The sequence below is a fragment of the Anolis sagrei genome, chromosome 5, assembly GCF_037176765.1.
Source record: "Anolis sagrei isolate rAnoSag1 chromosome 5, rAnoSag1.mat, whole genome shotgun sequence".
In the NCBI taxonomy this organism is placed as follows: Eukaryota; Metazoa; Chordata; class Lepidosauria; order Squamata; family Dactyloidae; genus Anolis; species Anolis sagrei.
The window spans coordinates 31,088,569-31,108,062 of NC_090025.1; the positions used below are offsets into that span (position 1 = coordinate 31,088,569).

The 19,494-nt window shown below is 42.1% G+C and overlaps 1 protein-coding gene and 1 long non-coding RNA gene across 2 annotated transcripts in view; one reads left to right on the top strand and one right to left on the bottom strand.

Annotated features, from left to right (window-relative positions):
• PLA2G12A (phospholipase A2 group XIIA) lies at positions 1-10,971 on the bottom strand. The gene is made up of 4 exons (XM_060779101.2): positions 10,532-10,971; positions 5,085-5,161; positions 4,244-4,409; positions 1-2,706 (listed from the first exon to the last, which is right to left on the bottom strand). The coding sequence occupies exons 1-4, from the start codon at positions 10,752-10,754 to the stop codon at positions 2,588-2,590; spliced, it is 585 nt and encodes a 194-aa protein (XP_060635084.2). The 5' UTR covers positions 10,755-10,971; the 3' UTR covers positions 1-2,587.
• The window catches only part of LOC137097160 (uncharacterized), a 13,249-nt gene continuing 4,715 nt past the window's right edge, over positions 10,961-19,494 (top strand). Inside the window, exon 1 of the long non-coding RNA XR_010909997.1 lies at positions 10,961-11,021. This is a non-coding gene — a long non-coding RNA (uncharacterized lncRNA). The remainder of the gene's footprint in view (positions 11,022-19,494) is intronic.

Here is a 19,494-nt window from a genome sequence, read left to right on the forward strand (position 1 = left end):
TATAGTTTGGCTCTTTAATTCGCATCCCAAAACAGATACAGCTCTATTTTACACAGTACACATGTTCAGTTTTTTAAAATCCCTTAGGCTTCATCCATAAAGGCCCCATAATAAAACCATCACAGATGACTTTTCAAATAATATCATTGAATAGCTTTGAGTAGTAGTATGCTCAGATGCTCAACAGAAGGCTGGGTTGAACAAGAGGAAAAAAATCACAGTTTTGAATGTATTTGGGTAAAACAGGTTCAGTAAAACCTGGTACCTAGAGTCAATAAACAACGACAAATACGTTTTCATACAATCTAAGATAGTTGTAACTTGTATGTATTAATGCAGGACTACTTTCATTAAGTCTGCTATAATTAGGAACATAACTTTTGAGAAATTACTTCACTGACAAACAGCAGAAATATACACGAAATTAGAGAAAGTTCTGTTCAGATGAGAAAGTGCAAGGACATAAATGATTTAGCACATGAGAAAATATTCATCAGATTAATAACCCTAAGAAACAAAGCAATCAACTTCTTAATTATTATTATAATTTCATTTCAAAAGACACAAATTGTCAGTCAAGTGTTTTTACATAAATTAAGCAAAGGCTTTGGTCAGGACAACTAAATTCTAAATGTATAATATACATTAAGGCACTTTTTTCATAAAAGATAACTGTGTAAACACATTTGACCAAACTTACAGTTGTTTTTTTTAAAAAAAAAAAAAAAGACTGCAAATTTTTTTGCAATTTTAAAATGATAACAACTGTGTTTTACTAAGTTCCCAGACAGGACCTGATTCATCCTTGAATGGCAACATGAAAAAATAGGCCTATATGTAAAAGTATTATTGTAGTAATGTAAAGTTAGTTGTGGTACTCAATACATATCTACAGAGTTGAGTAAGTGGTATTTAACAGCTTCCTTTGCACAATTTAGACTGAATATTTGTAGTACTACCTGGACTACAATTTTCCTGACAGTAAAACTCATGGACCTAGAGATTTCTAGAGAGAACACTTCTCTAAGCATTTCTAGGTCCTACAATGTTACTCTCTGGTCAACTGCTGGAAGAAGTCAACCATCAAGTTGCACAGGAGAAAGTAGAGATTCAGAGAGAGGCGTTCTCTTAAGTAGAAGTAAATAGTGTTTTCTAACCCCCAGAAAGTGGAAGGCCAGCTGTATATCAAATGTATATTTTAAATTTCATAGGCATTTAAGAAAATAGACTTCTATAAAAATGGATGGAAAATATGATTTGGGTAATTCCTGAGCCTTAAAACTAACTGCTAGTCACAGCTAGAGTACACTTTTTAAATCAATGGAGCTACATAAGTCAATGGTTATACAAGTTGCATTCATTAAATGGACTTACTTTAATTGTGACAAAAATGTTAGGGCTATATATCAAGCCAAGTCTATTAGATTGTTGTGAAACAAGCAGGATAGTTCCCAGTATGTTCCCAGTAAAATCTGTTCAGTTAATGGGGTCTACTCCCAGGTAAGCCTGTATAGGATTACCACAGAAGGCTGCAGTCCCATACAAACTTACAAAGGAGATGGTCCCACTAGACCAGACATGGGCAAACGTTTTTGCTTTGGGGCCACATTGTGGGCCCAGCTGAGAGGACCAGACCGAGCTGAGAAAGAGGGCGACCATGCATGTGCTAGGTGGGATGGGTCCGGGAGGAGGAAAGTCTGGGAAAAGACGGGGCTGGTAGGAGGCAGGGAAGGTTCCTGGCATAAGGTCGGGGCTGCTCGCTCCATCCTTATGTTGGAAGGGCAACTGCTGTGATCCTCCTCCCCCAATCTTTGGGCTGTCCTCTTGGCATTATGCTGGGAGGAGGGCAAGATAGGCAATGGCTGAGAGCGTTCCAGAGGGCTCTTAGGCACTGCGTGCCTTTCTCGGGCCATCCTCTCAGCATAATGACAGGGTTGCTCACACCGTCCTTATACTGGGAGGAGGGCAAGACATGCAGTGGCTGAGAGCGCTCCACAGGGCTCTCAGCTGCTGTGTGTCTTCCTCCCCCATCCTTTCTGCATAAGGATATGGTGGGCCACCATGTCCTTATGCCGAAAGGACAGGGGAAACGAGGAAGGTCTGAGGTAAGCACCCAGGGGGCCGCATACAGCTCCAGGACCTTAGTTTGCCCATGTCTGCAATAGACACATTAGCAATTATTTGTAATTAAATATCACAGCATATAACAGAGAGATTATTCAAAGAAATGTCTACCATACAACATGGTACAGAGGAAATGTCAATTGCTGGTAAGAGCAAAGTTTGACCTACTTTTAATGCTACCAAAATGGCACCGATTTAATGCAGCGCTTATTCATTATCATATATCAATATTTGTTAACTGTCATCTTCAAAAGATTTTTGCAAAAGATATTTGCAAAAGACATATGCAAAGTTGATGAAAAGAGCAAGTGCTATACAAAACCTTTTTTTAAAAAGTATGTATTTTCTGCAGTAGTAGATCATCTTCACATCCACCGTATTTTGAACAGCTTTGTAACAAAAAAAGAGAAGGCTCTCATAATCCGGACACATCAGTATAAACTGTAGAAAGTCATTATTGTCTTTAAAGTTCTCTCTTGTCTTCATATCGACACATACATGCAGCTCTTTGACTGTCAAGGTATGGTTTGCATCCTAAATGTATGACAGCATCAAACACTAGTTGCACTGTTGATTCACAAGCTGAAAAGGAGAGTGCAGAGGGAAGAGAATCAATAGAAAACAAGGATACAGAGAAAAGAAAATCAATTTATATTTCAGTAATATAGTAAAATGCAACTATCACAAAGCTTGGAAAGGTTAGGTTTTTGGAGTACCGCTTTCAAGATCCCATAGCAGCATAAAACATGTTTTAGTTAAAATCATGTAATAATAATAATAATAATAATAATAATAACTTTATTTGTACCCCGCTACCATCTCCCCAAGGGACTCGGTGCGGCTTACATGAGGCCAAGCCCAAAGTACATCAAACAAAACATCAATAAACAACATCAATAAACAATCAATAAAATACAAATCATATTTGGCAAACTGCTAATTGCAATTTTGTAAGTCAGATTTACAACCATATAATTTCCTTCCTATTCACATTTTCATTAATGATACCACTGACTCACACTGTATTATATGGCAGTATATGGCATGGCTGGATTTTAAGGTCTTTCTCCTTCTCTGTCTCTTCTCTTATGCCACAGCAAATTACAAATCCCAGGATTCCATAGTATTGAGCCATAACAGTTAAAGTAGTTCAAACTGCATTAATTTTACAGTGTTAATGCACCGTTGGTGCATAGATACCAATGAAATTACATTAATTGAGACATCAGTAGATTAAATGTTTTTGAGTTTTTATATAAACTGCAATTTAAGATAAGACTGCCCAACTTCGATTAAACCATTATTCTAACCTTCTTCAATGTAAATGTTCTTACGTATCCTTCCAATAATAATACAGAGAGTAAAATAATGTAAATGTAATAACAGTAATAATAGAGTAAAATAATAAATGTAATAATAAAAATAAAGTAAAATAATAAATGCAACAATAATAGTAGTAATAAAAATAGAGTAAAATAATAATTGTAATATAAATAATAGAGTAAAATAATGTAAATTTATTATTATTATTAATAATAATAATAATAATAATAAATAGAGTATAATAATAAATGGAATAAAATGTAATAAAAATAAAGTGAAACAATAAAGAACATTGACTTGAGTATAAACTGAGGGGGGCTTTTTCATTGTAAATAAAGGTTGAAAAACTCAGCTTATACTCGAGTATATACAGAATGTTTTCAAACAATTAGTCTACCATTATTTTGGGGGGAAATGGTTGTGGAAGGTGCCTGGCTTAGAACACACATGGTAATTATTGTAACCTGCTTGAAAATAAACAAGTGTAATGAATTCATTCCTTTTTTAAAAAAAGTCTCAAAGTGGTGCTAGAGTTCTTCAAACCCCTTTCCTTTCTAATAGCTGGAAATGACTAACATGGTCATCTGTTTCAAAACTTGCACATAAGAGCATGACAGCAGGGTGTTATCTGTTAGAACATAATTTGCATTTATGAATTGCACATAAATAAAACCTCAGATCTTGAATGCATGGCAAAACAGAGCAGATGGTAGAGTCATGTAAGTTCAAATTATATTTAGTTATTGTGCAGTTACAAAAAAAACTATCACAAGTGTATTTCTCTGGACAAGCTTACCTCGTACACTCTCTGGAATTCCTAGTGTCTTCTGTACATCTCTACAGATCTTTGAAAGGCAGTATTGAAATTCCTCATCACAATCATGTTTTTTGTTGCCACAGGTATCATAGCACCTGTCGTGTTGATTGCAGCATTTTGTCATGGAGGGAATACCTATGTCAAACTGGGAAGCAATTCCATAGCATTTTGTGAGAATGCTTTGTGAGGCATACCAATACATAGCATTAATGTGTACCAGCATAAACAATGCCCCTGAAAGAAATGCATAAAGAGCTGGAAAAGCATGGATGTTTCAAAATTATGGGCCTAATTTCAAAGCAGTATATTTCACGATGGCAACATGTTAAAATGACACAAAAAGTTTAGGAGTTATTAAATGTTCACGTTTTATTAACCATGGTATAAATACTCTAGGTGCCCTCCACTTACTGTATGGAAAACATTAAATTTTAAATTGGGTCCATCTTTTTGAAGCACTCTGTATTTCAGAAAACTAGTAAATTAAACAAAAGGGATTAAGATGAGTGCAAAACCTAACATATACATTTAAGGTAAAAATCTGAATAGGGGTGCTTTTAGCCATCAGAAGTTTTAAATGATAGAAATGTTCCCCTCAAACTCTCATAAAAAGAGAAAACGGATGCTTCAGACTTTTAAAAAATGAATTATTTTGTTAGCGAATTTAAGGATAAGTTAAATTATGAGTATGAATGTTTTCCATAAATCTATTTTTGATGTTAAAGTTAACCCAGATGCATTTCTATTTTAATATATTTCCTTCCTTTGACATATAAATAATCAAAGTGAAGAAAAACTCAATGACTCAGAAGTTACTTACATGAACTCCAAAGAGGGGAGACCCACATCCATTCGGTGGTTGAGGTTTATAGCCATAACGGGGAAAAGGCTTATATCCTATAAAATATGAAGGGTTGCAAGTACTTAAAATAATTTAGGATTTGATGCCTCAAAACAAGAGTCCATAAGCAATATTCTCTCGTATAATTTATTTATTTATTCCCTATATAAATGCTCCGCTATTCTCACCCTGAGGGGGACTCAGAGCAGATTACAGATTAGCCACTTCAGTGCCACATTGCAATACAAAGTATATAAAATACAACACATTAAACATCAACAAAATAAATATTTAAATACATAAACTGTTAAAAACCATATATCTAAAACTGTGATCATCCTTCATATTGCTACATACCAATTCTATGTTGCACTATTCCTGAATGCCTGATCCCAGAGCCAAGTCTTAACTTTTTTTTCTAAAGATAAGGAGGGAGGGGGTCAATCTAATATCATTGGGGAGGGAGTTCCATAGCAGAGAGGCCGCCACTGAGAAGACACTGCCTCTCACCCCCACCAGTCATGCTTGTGAAGGGGGTGGGATTGAGAGCAGGGCCTTCCCAGCAGATCTTACTGCTCATAGAGGGAGATACGTTTCGGACAGGTAAGCTGGACTGGAACTGTTTAGGGCTTTATAGGATAAAGCCAGCACTTCGACTTCTGCCCAGAAGCAAACCGGCAGCCAGTGGAGCTGACTTAACAGGTGTTGTATGCTCCCTGTATGCCGTTTCGGTTAGGAATCTTGCTGCTGCCTGTTGGACTACTTGGAGCTTTGAAACAGTCCTCAAAGGCAACCCCACATAGAGCATGTTGCAGTAGTCTCTTTGAGATGTAACAAGAGCATGGACCACCGCAGCTAAGTCTGACTTCTCAAGGTATAGGCACAAGTTTTAATTGTGCAAAGCTTCCCTGGCCATTGCTGAAACCTAGGGTTCCAGGCTCAGCGGTGAATCCAGGATAACTCTCAAGCTGCGAACCTGTATCTTAAGGGAGAGTGTAACCCCATCCAGCACAAGCTATAGCCCTATACCACCCTGTTCAGCCTTTTGACTGACTAAGAGTAACTCTGTCTTGTCTGGATTCAATTTCAATTTGTTTGCCCTCATCCAGGTTGTCACAGTTGCCAAGCATTGGTTCAGGACCTGAACAGCCTCCTTAGTAGCAGGTGGAAAGGAGTGACAAAGTTGGACGTCATCTGCATACGGATGGCTTTGAACTCCAAAACTCCAGATGATCTCCCCCAGTGGCTTCATGTAGATGTTAAACAACATGGGGGACAATACTGAACCCTGTGGGACCCCACAGGTCAAAGGCTGTGGAGCAGAGCAGGTGTCCCCCAACAACACCTTCTGGGAGCAATCCTCCAGGAAGGATCAAAGCCACTGCAAAACAGTACCTCCAAGCCCCATTCCTGCAAGGCATCCCAGAAGGATACCATGGTCTACAGTATCGGCCACTGAGAGGTCCATGAGAACCAACAGGCACACACTCCTCCTGTCAACTTCTCAGCATAGATAACCCACTAAGGAGACCAATGCTGTTTCAGTTCCATGTCCTGGCCTAAGACCAGACTGTGCCGAATCCAGTTAATCAGTTTCCTCCAAGAACACCTGGAGTTGCAAGGCCACCACACGTTCCAGGAATTTGCCCAAAAAGGGGAGATTGGAAACTGGCTGAAAGTTGTTCAGTTGAGTGGGATCCAGTGATGTCTTTTTCGATAGTGGTTTTATCACTGCCTCCTTTAAGTCCACTAGAATCTTGCCTTCTTGTAAGAAGGCATTAACCCCTACCTTCTCCCACTCTGCCAACCCTCCTCTGGCCTCCTTTACCAGCCAGGATGGGCAGGGGTCTAGGATGCATGCGGTTGCCCTCACCTCTACAAGGATGTTGTTCACGTCCTCGGGCTGCACCAATTGAAATGAATCCATTAAAACCGGACAAGCAGGTGCTCATTTAATTGTGTGCTAATTGTCTTCATTCAAAGAGAATCAATAGAACAATTCAGTGAACGTGTGCGTTCAAACTGACATATGGCACACCTATCATGAATGCTTCTTGGCAGGATTTCTTCAGAGGAATATGCCTTTGCTTTCCTTTGGGGCTGAGACTGAGTGACTTCACCAAAGTCACCAAGTAGCTTTCTATGGCTGATTTAAACCCTGGTCTCCAGATTAATCATCCAATGTTCAAACCACTATACTACACTGGTTCTCAACTAAGTGTTATACAAATGCATCAACGTATCATTTTTATGGTTACTGAATGTAGCTTAGCAATAGTAACACTAATCTTATCAAGGTTTTCATACAACTATATCACACTAAGAGATCAATCCTATAATGTCTTTGCAGAAGTAATGCCCACTGAATTTAGTAGGAAGCATTCTAAGATTAAGTAGATATAAAATTGCATTTCTCAAAATATAATAGTCTTACTGATGTTTAGGTAACCTTTCTCTATTAATATTGGTAAAAGTGTCATCCTCAACACTAGCTATAGTCTGACTCTGGGTGGTGGTGCTCATTTCCATTTCTAAACCAAAGAGCCAGCATTGTCCATAGACATGTGGCTGGTATGACTGCATACCAAGGTCATGTGGCTGGTATGACTGCATGGAGCACCATTACCTTCCTGCTGAAGCAGTACCTATTGATCTACTCACATTTGCATGTTTTTGAATTGCTAGGTTGGCAGAAGCTGGGGCTAACAGCAGGAGCTCACCCCATCCCACAGATTTGAACTGCTGACATTTGGGTCAGCAAGTTCTGCTGCGCCACCACAGCCCCATTAAAGTTCACATACTTTATCTTTTTAAAAGTGCATACATATTTCACATATTAATACAGGTGCTTTAAGCATGTCACTCATTTTCAATGCAATTTATCACAATGTGCAGAAAGTGTTGTAGCTCTTCCAAGCAGAAGATAACAATACTGGATACCTCCTAGGTTTGTTGTGGTAATAATAAGTAAATTCTTGTGATCATCTTTTGAACTAAAGAAACAAATGTGTACAACTAAAATTATGAAACAAAATTGAAGCAACAACATACACAATATGTGGATATATACATCTCCCTAATAAGTCACTGTCTCAGCTCCCTGACAAAAAAAAATCTTCCATAAAATGTAGAGAACTAATGTTAGGAAAGTTTGTAAAACTGGGAACTAATTGGTTAACATAATCCGGATGCAGGAAGAATGGATTACCTTGCACATTCATTTCCAAACATTTTAATCCACAATAACAAAGCTGATACCTATACACGGAACCCATTGATGAACTACCTGCTCTTTCCATAACTCAATACAATTGACCCCTTGTATTCATGGACTCTGTATCCACAGACTCAACCCTCCAGAGTTTGATTTTTTTTAATCCAAAAAGCAAAGCTTGATTTTCTATTTTACATAATGCATTGTATATAATAGGACTTGAACATCCACAGTTTTTGGTATTGGGGGAGGCTGTCCAAGATCCAGATCCCAGTGGATACCAAGGGTCCATTGTAATTGAAAAACAAAATGCTATGCACCTTCAGGTCTTTTCCAGCTTCTGGAGTGCATCTACACTGTGGAATTAATGCAGTTTGACATCACTTTGATTGCTATGGTGCAATGCTATGGAATCATGGGATTTGTAGCTTGGAGAAGCACTGGCACTCTTTGGCAGAGGAGGCTAAAGGCTGTGTGGAACTATATATCCAAGGATTTCATAGCATTGAGCAATGACAGTAGATGCATGCTTGGTGATTACGGCCTACTGGCTGTTAGGAATTGTGGGAGTTGGAGTCCAACCTGGAGGGCCAAAGTTTGCCCATGCCTGATCAATATTATAAAATTAAGGTAGCTTAACACAACTTTAACTGCCATTGCTCAATGCGGTGAGTTTCATCAGAGTTTTAGTTTGGTAGGGCACTAGCGCTCTTTGGAAGAGAAGGCTAAAGATCTTGTAAAACTACAACTCCCATGAACCCGTGGCACTTTTGTTAATATTGTGTGTGTTCGAGTTATTTCCAACCTATGGATTTCTAAGTCCTCTCCATCATAGTTTTCTTGGCAAGATTTTTTCAGCCGAAGTTTGCCATTGCTTTCTTCTGAGGTTGAGAGTGTGTAACTTCCCCAAGGCCATCCATGGTTAAGCGGGAATTAGAACCCTGAACTCCAGAGTCCTAGTTCAATGCTCAGATCAATATGCCACACCATAAGTGCTCTGTATTCATTAACACTACATATTTATTTATTTATTATTTATTTATTTGATGCATTTGTTAACCGCCATTCTCAGCCCTTTAGGGCGACTCATGGCGGTGTACAACACATATAAAAGGCAATTTACAAAAAAGGCTATTACAAACAGCATATTAACAATACAACAATTACAAAGTTACGCTAAATAATCCGCTTCGTCTCATAGTAGAATCATAACCCATCTCATATTCCTTGTTCCATTCCAGTCATCTTTACCACATTGTTATAGCACTTAATTAAATGCCTTCTCAAACAGCCATGTCTTAAGGCTTTTTCGGAAGGACATAAGGGAGGGCGCCTGTCTGATGTCTGCAGGGAGAGTGTTCCACAGCCGGGGGGCCACCACCGAGAAGGCCCCCTCTCTTGTCCCCGCCAGACGTGCCTGTGAGGCAGGCGGGATCGAGAGAAGGGCCTCCCCAGACGATCTCAAGGTCCTCGTGGGCTCGTAGGCCAAGATGCGGTCCGAAAGGTATTAGTCATGATTATGGCACTATTGTCGTGATACTAAATGCCACTCTAAATGCCACTAGGTAGCATCTGCAATGGAAAACAGAGGTCTCTCCAGCTGGCAATTGGGGTGCAGGAGGATGCTGGCTGTTAGAGATAATGAGAGTTGGAGTCCAAAAGACCTGGAAGGCCGAAGAGTGCCCATGCCTGCTATAGGCACACCTGGTGACTAGGATTCCAATCGGCGCCTGAGTCGCACTGAGATAATGGGCACTTTCCGAGACTGTTAGGAATTGTGGGAGTCGGAGTCCAAAACACCTGGAGGGCCAAAGTGTGCCCATGCCTGCTATAGGCACACCTGGTGACTAGGATTGCAAACAGCACCTGAGTTGCACTGAGATAGTGGGCACCTTCTGAGACTGTTAGAAATTGTGGGAATTGGTGTCCAAAACACCTGGAGGGCCAAAGCGTGCCCATGCCTGCTATAGACACACCTGGTGACTAGGATTCCAATCGGCACCTGAGTCGCACTGAGATAGTGGGCACCTTCTGAGACTGTTAGGAATTGTGGGAGTTGGAGTCCAAAACACTTGGAGGGCCGAAGTGTCCCCATGGCTGCTATAGGCACATCTGAGGCTCAATTCGGCCTCCCCTTCTGAGCCCCTTCTATGGGCACCACCTGAGGCTCAGCTACCCAGACCCCTCTTTCCTGGGGCATGACCAGCCTTACCATCGCTGCACTTGTACCGGCAAAGCCCATCCTCTCCTCCCAGGAGGTCCAAGGCGGCGTTCAGGTAAGTGTCGATCTTGTGGACGCCGTTCCGGATGGTCTTCAGCGTCATCCTCCAGTCGGGGGTCTGGGCTTCGTGGCAGCGGGCCCGTGGGGTCCCCCCCAGCAGCAGCAGCAGAGCCCAGGCCAAGAGCAGGGCGGGCAGGGGCCCCCGCCTCCCCATCCTCCCCGGCGGACTCACCGGCCTCTGGGGCTCAACGCGCCCTCCACCTGAGCCATGGCCAGCCTCCTCCGGCAAAGGAGCCCGACTCCTCCAGCGGAAGGCAGCCACTCGGCCTCAGTGACGCGCCCTGCGTGAAAGGGGAGGGCTCCCAGAGAGGTGCCTGGCCATGTCCACCCTTCCTCGGGAGGTGGAGCAAAGTGTCTTCGCGCAAAAACCCAGAAGGAGATCGTGGCGGAAAGAGGGAGGCAGATCGGCCAGGGTTGAAAGGTGAACCCTCCGCTCAGGTTCCCCTCCCACTCGTGGACCTTAAAGGAACAGCAAGGAGGCTCGGGACGTCTGAGGTGTATCAGAATTGGAGGAGTGTGCGTGTCTCGGTCGCATCTGCACTAGAGCAGGAATGTAGTCTCATTCAACGGCTATGGAATCATGAGAGTGGCAGGTTGACAAAGTCTTTAGCCTTCTGTGCGCAATTCATAGGTATGAATTCATAGGTTTCCCCCTGACATTCAGTCCAGTCGTGTCCGACTCTGGGGGTTGGTGCTCAGCTCCATTTCTAAGCCAAAGAGCCGGCTTTGTCCGCAGACACCTGTAATAATAATAATAATAATAATTATTATTATTATTATTATTATTATTAATCCTCAGCTGCTGCAAGAAGATCAAGCAGACAGACTACAAGCAAAGGCATTGAAAGTTGGTACTGTTGCTCATTGGAACTTGTGCCACAAATACCATCTGCCTGTGACAAAGAATTGGTGGGATCACAAGCCTGAAAAAGTTAGAGAATGAACACATCAAACTCCTCTGGGACTTCTGGATTCAGACAGACAGAGTTTGGGAGAATAATACTTCTGATCTCACAATCGTGTTAAGTATGGATCGTGGATGTCCCAATCCCAGGTGACAGCAGGATCACAGAGAAACAACTGGAAAAGCTGACACGTAATGAGGATTCAAAAATCAAACTGCAAAGACTCTGGCACAAACCAGTAAAGATGGTCCCAGTGGTGATCGGCACACTGGGTGCAGTGTCTAAAGACCTTGACCTGTACTTAAACACAATCGGCGCTGACAAAATTACCATCTGCCAGCTGCAGAAGGCCACCTTACTGGGATCTGCATGCATTATTTGCCGATACATCACACAGTCCTAGGCACTTGGGAAGTGTCCAACGTGTGATCCAATTCAACAGCTAGCAGAAAGTGTGCTGTGGACTCATCTTGTTGTGTTTCTAATAATAATAATAATAATAATAATAATAATAATAATCTTTATTTATAACTTGCCACCATCTCCCCAAAGAGGACTAGGGGCAGCTAACCTGAGGCCAAGCCCAAAATAATACAATACAATTAGACACAAAACAGCAAAAATACATCATAACAAAATATATAAAATAATAAATAAAATAAACAATATAAAATAGCATAGTAAAATCAGACACAAAGGGTGGGCCAGGTGTATGAGATAAAATGTTGAAGGTTAAAACCCTGGGTGAGATAGGAATAAAAATGTATTTGTGAAAGAGGGGCCCAAAAGGAGGAGCTGTGGAGTTTAGCCTTTATAAAGGACAGGGGGAGCTACTTTAAGATCATGTGGCTGGCATGACCGCAGCCACATGACCTTAAAGTAAAGTATTGATCTACTCACATTTGTATGTTTTTGAACTGCTAAGTTGGCAGAAGCTGGGGCTAACAGCGGGAGCTCACCTGGATCACCAAATTCAAACCTGCCAGCTTTCGATCAGCAAATTGAGCAGTTCAGCACTTTAAACCACTGTGCCACTGGGGTCTCCGCAATTCATAGAATCATAGAATGATAGATTTGGAAGAGATCTCGTGGGCCACCCAGACCAACTCCCTGCCAAGAATCACATTCAAAGCACCCCCAACAGATGGCCATCCAGCCTCTGTTTAAAAGCCCCTAAAGAAGGAGCCTCAATTATTATTTATTATTATTATTAACTTTATTTGTACCCCGCTAGCATCTCCCGAAGGACTCGATACGGCTTACAAAGGCCAAGGCCTCAATACACAATATAACAATACACCTAAAGCAAATTAAAACAATTAAAGCAATATTAAAACAACAAAACAACAAGCAATAAACAATACACCAAAACACAATCAAACTGGGCCGGGCCAGAGTAAAGGGTACAGGATTCACTCCAGGGTCAAGAGTTCCACTGATGAACAACTCTGACATTCAGGAAGTTCTTCCTAATGTTCAGGTGGAATATCCTTTCCTGTAGTTTGAAGCCATTGTTCCCTGTCCTAGTTGCCAGGGCAGCAGAAAACAAGCTTGCTTCCTCCTCCCTATGACTTCCCCTCACATATTTATACATGGCCATCATGTCTTCTCAGTCTTCTCTTCTGCAAGCTAAACATGCCAAGCTCTTTAAGTCACTCCTCAGAGGACTTGTCCTCCAGACCCTTGATCATTTTAGTTATCATCCTTTGGTCACACTCCAGCTTGTCGACATCTCCCTTAAATTGTAATGCCAAGAATTGGACATAGTGTGATTTCAGGCGTGGTCTGACCAAGCAGAATAGACTCCTATTTATGCAGGCCAAAATCCCATATTATCTTGAATTGTTTTTTAGGCACCCTAACAGATCATTTAGCAAAACCACAGTACTGTCTGTGAAACCTCAAGGAAAACAGTGTTTTAGGACTGATATTTCTCAAGTATAGTTGTATGAAAACATGTTTGCAATTCTTGCAATTGAGACAAAGAAGACTTACCTCCAGACTGTGCTTGGGCAATGCCAAAGCTTAACTTGGTCTGTTTCTCTACTGCAATCCCAGCTGACATCTTCCCTGACCATTGCACTGCCTTTCATGTTGGCCCATCATGTATCCGGTTTTTTAGAGTTCTGAACTGCAACTTCCTATTGGTCCCACTTTATAGTTCATCCCTACAGTTAAGATCTTTGATTTCACCACACACAATTAAATAAGCATTTTTCTGCTTCTTGGCAGGGAGTTGGACTGGATGGCCCACAAGGTCTCTTCCAATGATTCTATGATTCTAGTGCATGGTGTAAGGGTTGAGCACTAGACTCTGAAACCAGGATTTGTATCCTCACTCAACCAAAGCCAAGTTGGTCTCCATAAGTTTTAGAGTCAGGCAACAGCCAACCTTTTCAAAACAAATCTTTTCAAGAAGACTGTGATATGGTTTCCACAAGTCAAAAACAACTTGAAGGTAAACAACAGTAGTACCAATTTTCCCAAGGGTTATTTCTAAGATGCTTAGTTGCTCAAAGCAAAGTCTGAAATGCATCCTACCTCACCCTCATTCCATACATGGGCACGAACAGGACAAGTAGTTGAATATTTCTTTGATTTTAGAAATGTGATAGCATCTTCCATTATAACTGAGGGCAATTGTAGGCTGAAGGACTCAGGGAGCTACTGGTTTCCCTCCACATCTGGCACTTGGAGCAATTTCTCCACTCAGCTGTCCTCCCTAACTTCCCAGCACTTACATTTCTGGAACAGTCAGAAAGTTCAAATGATGATTGGTTACTATTTGTGTGTTTACCTGACAAGTGAATGATATTCCAAGTTTTTGTTTAATCAGTTGACCAGTTCCTTGGCACATGGATAGTAACAGTATTGTCTGCAGAAATGGGAGTGCTAATTTCCTGGTTCAGTAGATCAGGGTAACAAAATCTAGAATTTTTTAAACGTCAACAAATAATGGTATCACATGACCGTATTCTTGTATAACTATAGGAAAAGGTAGTACTGATTTCTTGATAAGAGGGGAAAGAACAGTAGAGATTGGTGGATTTCTTGTCATGGGACAATGATTCCATTTTGAGTTTTACTACAGACTTTAAAGCAGGGGTCCCCAAAATAAGGCCCACGGGCTAGATGTGACCCTCCAAAGACATTTACCCACTAGGCCTGGGTAACAACAGAAAAATGTGTTTCTAAACTCGTTTCATTTTTAGGGGTCCATCGCGCTTCGTTTTTTAAAAGAATTCTGAAATTTTCCTTTAAAATTTTTTGAAATTTACGAAATTTCGTATAATTACGAATCGATTCGTTAATGGCAGACGTGATTGCGCAATATGCTCAAAAAAACCCTCCAAATGGGACAGGAGGAACTTCTGAAGCTTCCCTCTCCCTCTGTTGTTGACTGTTGGTGTGATAAAACAAACAACAACTATAAAACTTGCACCAGACATGCGAAAATAATTACGAAATAATTACGAAATAATTACGAAATAAATTGAAAAAATTGTTTCGAATCTAATTTACTCCTCACACTATTCCTGCATGGCTCAATATTGGATCGTAAGCTAATTTAAATACGAATTAATAACGAATTACGAAATTAACGAACGAAACCGCCCAAGCCTATTACCCACCTCTCTCCCTGAACTTTAGGCCTAGGGCCTCTCTAACGACTTGGAGGCACACAGTAATAACAATCCTAATTAACTTGACTATTGCATCAGCCAAAAGCAGGCCCATGCTTCCCAGTAAAATACTGGGAAATGTCCCTTCCTAGGTGAAGATTTCTCTCACTTCCTGGTGTCTCACCCCCGTTCTTTACTATGAATCTTTTGGAAGTTGGATGTTTGTAACTTGGGAACTGCCTATACTCTCTTTGTCTGTAGAGCATTATCTGACTTATTCTGGACTTTCTGGTGAATTTGTAATGTGCTGTTTCTGGCTTAATTCATGCTACAGCATACATTGGGAGTATAGTTTTTGTAGCCATCTCATCCTCAGACTTCCAACTGCATTATATGGTCTGTGTAAGAGCACTCTCAATGTTGATGCCAAAATTTGGAGTTTTTCTAAGTCCCATGGATACCAAAGGATGCCTGGCAATCTTCACTAACCATGGATGGCACAAATCAGGAACCGAGACTCTCACCACACTGAAGGCAAACAACAGAAATTTTATTCAATTTGCACAAAAGGGACACTTGTACAGTGCATATGTTTGAAGGGTACCAGTGTAAAAGCATAATGATAAGCAGACATTTTTATGCATAGATTCCCATTCACTGACATTGTTCTGTTTTGAAACCCACTCCCTTTTTCCTGAGAAGCTAACTGGCATCCCCCATGCCTCTGATTGGTCAGGAGGCAGGTCCAAGCTAGAGCTCAACCTAATTGGAGGGGGCAGCAGTGACATAGCTGGGGATCTCCTCCCAGCTGGGCAGGGAGGCCCTGAGGCTTTCAATGGCCTGGCAGAGGGATCTAGGGGAGGGAGGGGACACTAGAGGTTGCGCCAACCCTTTGGTAGGTGGTGTTTGAATGTGAAAAGCAAAGCAAAAACTGATCTGACATAATTATGCAGATACTGGGGCCCGGCTGAAGAACACAATAGGAGTTGTTGTCTGAGACATCTTTCCATGCTAGGAAACCAAGAGTCTCAACGATGTATATGTGTTGATGTGCTTGTAATTGGAGTTTCATCCTAGACTTTTGTCTCGTGGATATCAGTGACCCCTGGAGGGGAACTGCTGGGCAGCTGGCAGCTGGATCCCCACTGAGATCCAGGAAGGTCCTTTGTCCCCCAGATTAGGTCCCATTTCTGGTTCTCACACAGGGCACAGAAGGGGCTTCTGGAATTGCTCAAGAGTTCATAGGTTCATCTGCATTTTCTTTCATTTTATAGAAAATAATAATAATAATAATAGATAAAAATATTAAAGTGAATTCATGTGGTGCTTGGTATAGACTCAGAGTCCTTCCACACAACCCTATATCCCAGAATATCAAGGTAGAAAATCCCACATTAACTGCTTTGAACTAGAATATATGGCAATGTATCTATCAGATAACCCAGAATTATCAAGGCAAATATTGTGGGATCTTTTGCCTTGATATTCTGGGATATAGGGCTGTGTGGAAGGGCCCTCATAGAGAGAGAAGAAGGGGCTGAAGAGCCTATGTGTAACAGCGAGCCTGTATAAGAGTTGCATGAAGCTATAGGAGACCTAGGTTGGATGTATGCTGCAGAATTATAGCAGCCTGGAGCCTCTTTAACTGCCATGGCTCAATGCTATTGAATTCTGGGGTTTGTAATTCGGTGAGACACCGGCCCTTGTGAAGTTATAATTCACTTGAGTCCATAGCATTGTGCAATGGCAGTTAAACTGGTGTCAAACTGCATTAATTCTACAATGTAGATCCACCCTGTGCCCCCAATTAGCCATGGCCAATTTATTTTATTTTTCGTGTCATCCGCAACCAGAACATTGTATTACATTTCTAACAGAACAAAACAAACAAACAGATAAAAAAAAACCCCAAAAAACAAAAAACACAAATGTTGCAAACTTGGTAGCTGATTAAATGTCCTTTGACCAGTATCTGGCCACTTGGAGTGCCTCTGGTGTTGCCGCAAGAAGGTCCTCCATCGTGCATGTGGCAGGGCTCAGGTTGCATTGCAGCAGGTGGTCAGTGGTTTGCTCTTCTCCACACTCGCATGTCATGGATTCAACTTTGTAGCCCCATTTCTTAAGATTGGCTCTGCATCTCGTGGAGCCAGAGCGCAGTCTGTTCAGCGCCTGCCAAGTCGCCCAGTCTTCTGAGTGCCCAGGGGGGAGTCTCTCATCTGGTATCACCCACGGATTGGGGGACATGAGAGAAGCCTCCTCGCAGGATTGCAAGACATCCGGGCGTCCCCTGGGCAACGTCTTCGTAGACGGCCGATTCTCTCAACCCAGAAGCAACCGGAGACGACTTGAAGCATGCAAACAAGGAAGCAAAACAACCAACGGTCCTTTTCAGGACCAACCATGACAATAATCGCAATCAACATCGAAGGCATGTCAGCTGCCAAAGAACAACTGCTCTATGAACTGTGCCGAGATAAGAAATGTGACGTGCTGTGTGTCCAAGAAACACACAGGGATGAACGACAGAAACAACCCAAAGTTCCAGGAATGATCCTAGTAGCGGAAAGACCACATGCACAGTACGGAAGTGCTGTCTTTGTCAAACCAGGCCTCCAAGTCAGCAGTGCCCACAACACTGAAGAAAACAATATCGAGGTTATAACAGTAGAGCTTAATAACATCACCATCACCTCTGTGTACAAGCCCCCAAATGAAGATTTCTGCTTCTCCTCCCCCGAGAACTTTGACAGGCACCAAAGGGCGGTAGTAATTGGTGACTTCAACAGCCATAGCCATGTATGGGGCTATGCCCAAGAGGACAGAAATGGAGAGGCTGTCCTGTCCTGGTCTGAACTGCACAAACTATCACTCATCCATGATAGCAAGCTCCCACCATCCTACAACAGCGGGAGATGGCACCGAGGTTATAACCCAGACCTCTTATTTGTGAGCGACAGCATCGTACAGCAATGCACCAAATCAGTGGGACCACCAATCCCAAACACACAGCACCGACCAATAATATGCCAACTGTTCCCAACAATAAGGCCTCAGGAAGTTCGATTTAAACGAAGATACAACTTCAGAAAGGCAGATTGGACTAAATTCTCAGACATGTTAGACGACATGATCACATCGGTCGCGCCAGTCCCTGAGGAATACGAACATTTTATTGAAATAGTGAAAACCTGCTCACGGGCCTCTATACCGAGAGGCTGCAGAACCCACTACCTCCAGGGCATTACTCCTGAAACAGCTGCCTTGTTGGAAAACTATTACAGGCTCCACAACGAAGACCCATTCAGTGAGCAGACCCTTCAGGCAGCGCAGAGCATTGTGTCCTCCATCTCTGAAGCCAAGAAAGAACAGTGGATCAAGTTGATCACAGAGGTCGACATGGGCAGGAGCAGCCAGAAGGCGTGGAGGCTGCTGAGACGGCTGAGCAACGATCCCTCACAAACTAATACCCATGCCAACATAAAGGCAGATCAGATAGCACACCAACTCTTGAAGAATGGGAAACCCAACCTTGCCACCAAAGTAGGAAAGAAACCAATAGCCAGACAACCAGAGATTGAGAACAACAACCTCCATGAACCCTTTACATCTACTGAATTGGACATGGCTCTCAACAAATGTAAGAATGGCAAAGCAGCTGGCTTGGATGATCTACGGATGGAACAAATCAAGAACTTTGGTCCAAAAGCAAGGCGCTGGCTGCTGGAGCTGATGAACAACTGCACTGCATCCTGTCAGATCCCCAAAATCTGGAGGAAAGCAAGAGTCATCGCCATCTTGAAGCCAGGCAAAGACCGTAATGACCCAAAAAGCTACAGACCAATCTCCCTGTTGTGCCACCTCTACAAAGTTCTGGAGAGACTTATTTTGCATAGAATTATGGAAAATATAGACCCCTGTCTGATCCCACAGCAAGCTGGCTTCAGAAAAGGCAAAAGCTGCACATCGCAAGTGCTGAACCTGACCCAGCACATAGAAGATGGCTTTGAAAGGCAGCAGATCACAGGAGCTGTCTTCATAGACTTGTCAGCAGCCTATGATACTGTGAATCACCGCCTCCTCCTGAGAAAAATGTATAATATCACAAAGGACTACCACCTCACCCGCCTCATAGGAAACCTGCTACAAAACAGGAGCTTTTTTGTTGAGTTCCAGGGCCAGAGAAGCAGATGGCGGAAACAGAAGAACGGCCTGCCTCAGGGGAGCGTGCTTGCTCCATCCATGTTCAACATCTACACAAATGACCAGCCACTGCCAGAAGGGACAGAGAGTTTCATCTATGCTGACGATCGTGCCATTACTGCTCAAGCAGGGAGCTTTGAGATGGTAGAACAGAAGCTCTCCGAAG

Coding starts and splice junctions, on each gene's coding strand:
- PLA2G12A (XM_060779101.2), bottom strand. CDS start 10,754: ATGGGGAGGCGGGGGCCCCTGCCCGCCCTGCTCTTGGCCTGGGCTCTG. Junction 4,410..5,084: donor CTCCCCTCTTTGGAGTTCAT/GTAAGTAACTTC, acceptor ATTGCTTCCCAG/TTTGACATAGGTATTCCCTC. Junction 2,707..4,243: donor AATTCCAGAGAGTGTACGAG/GTAAGCTTGTCC, acceptor TCTCCTTTTCAG/CTTGTGAATCAACAGTGCAA.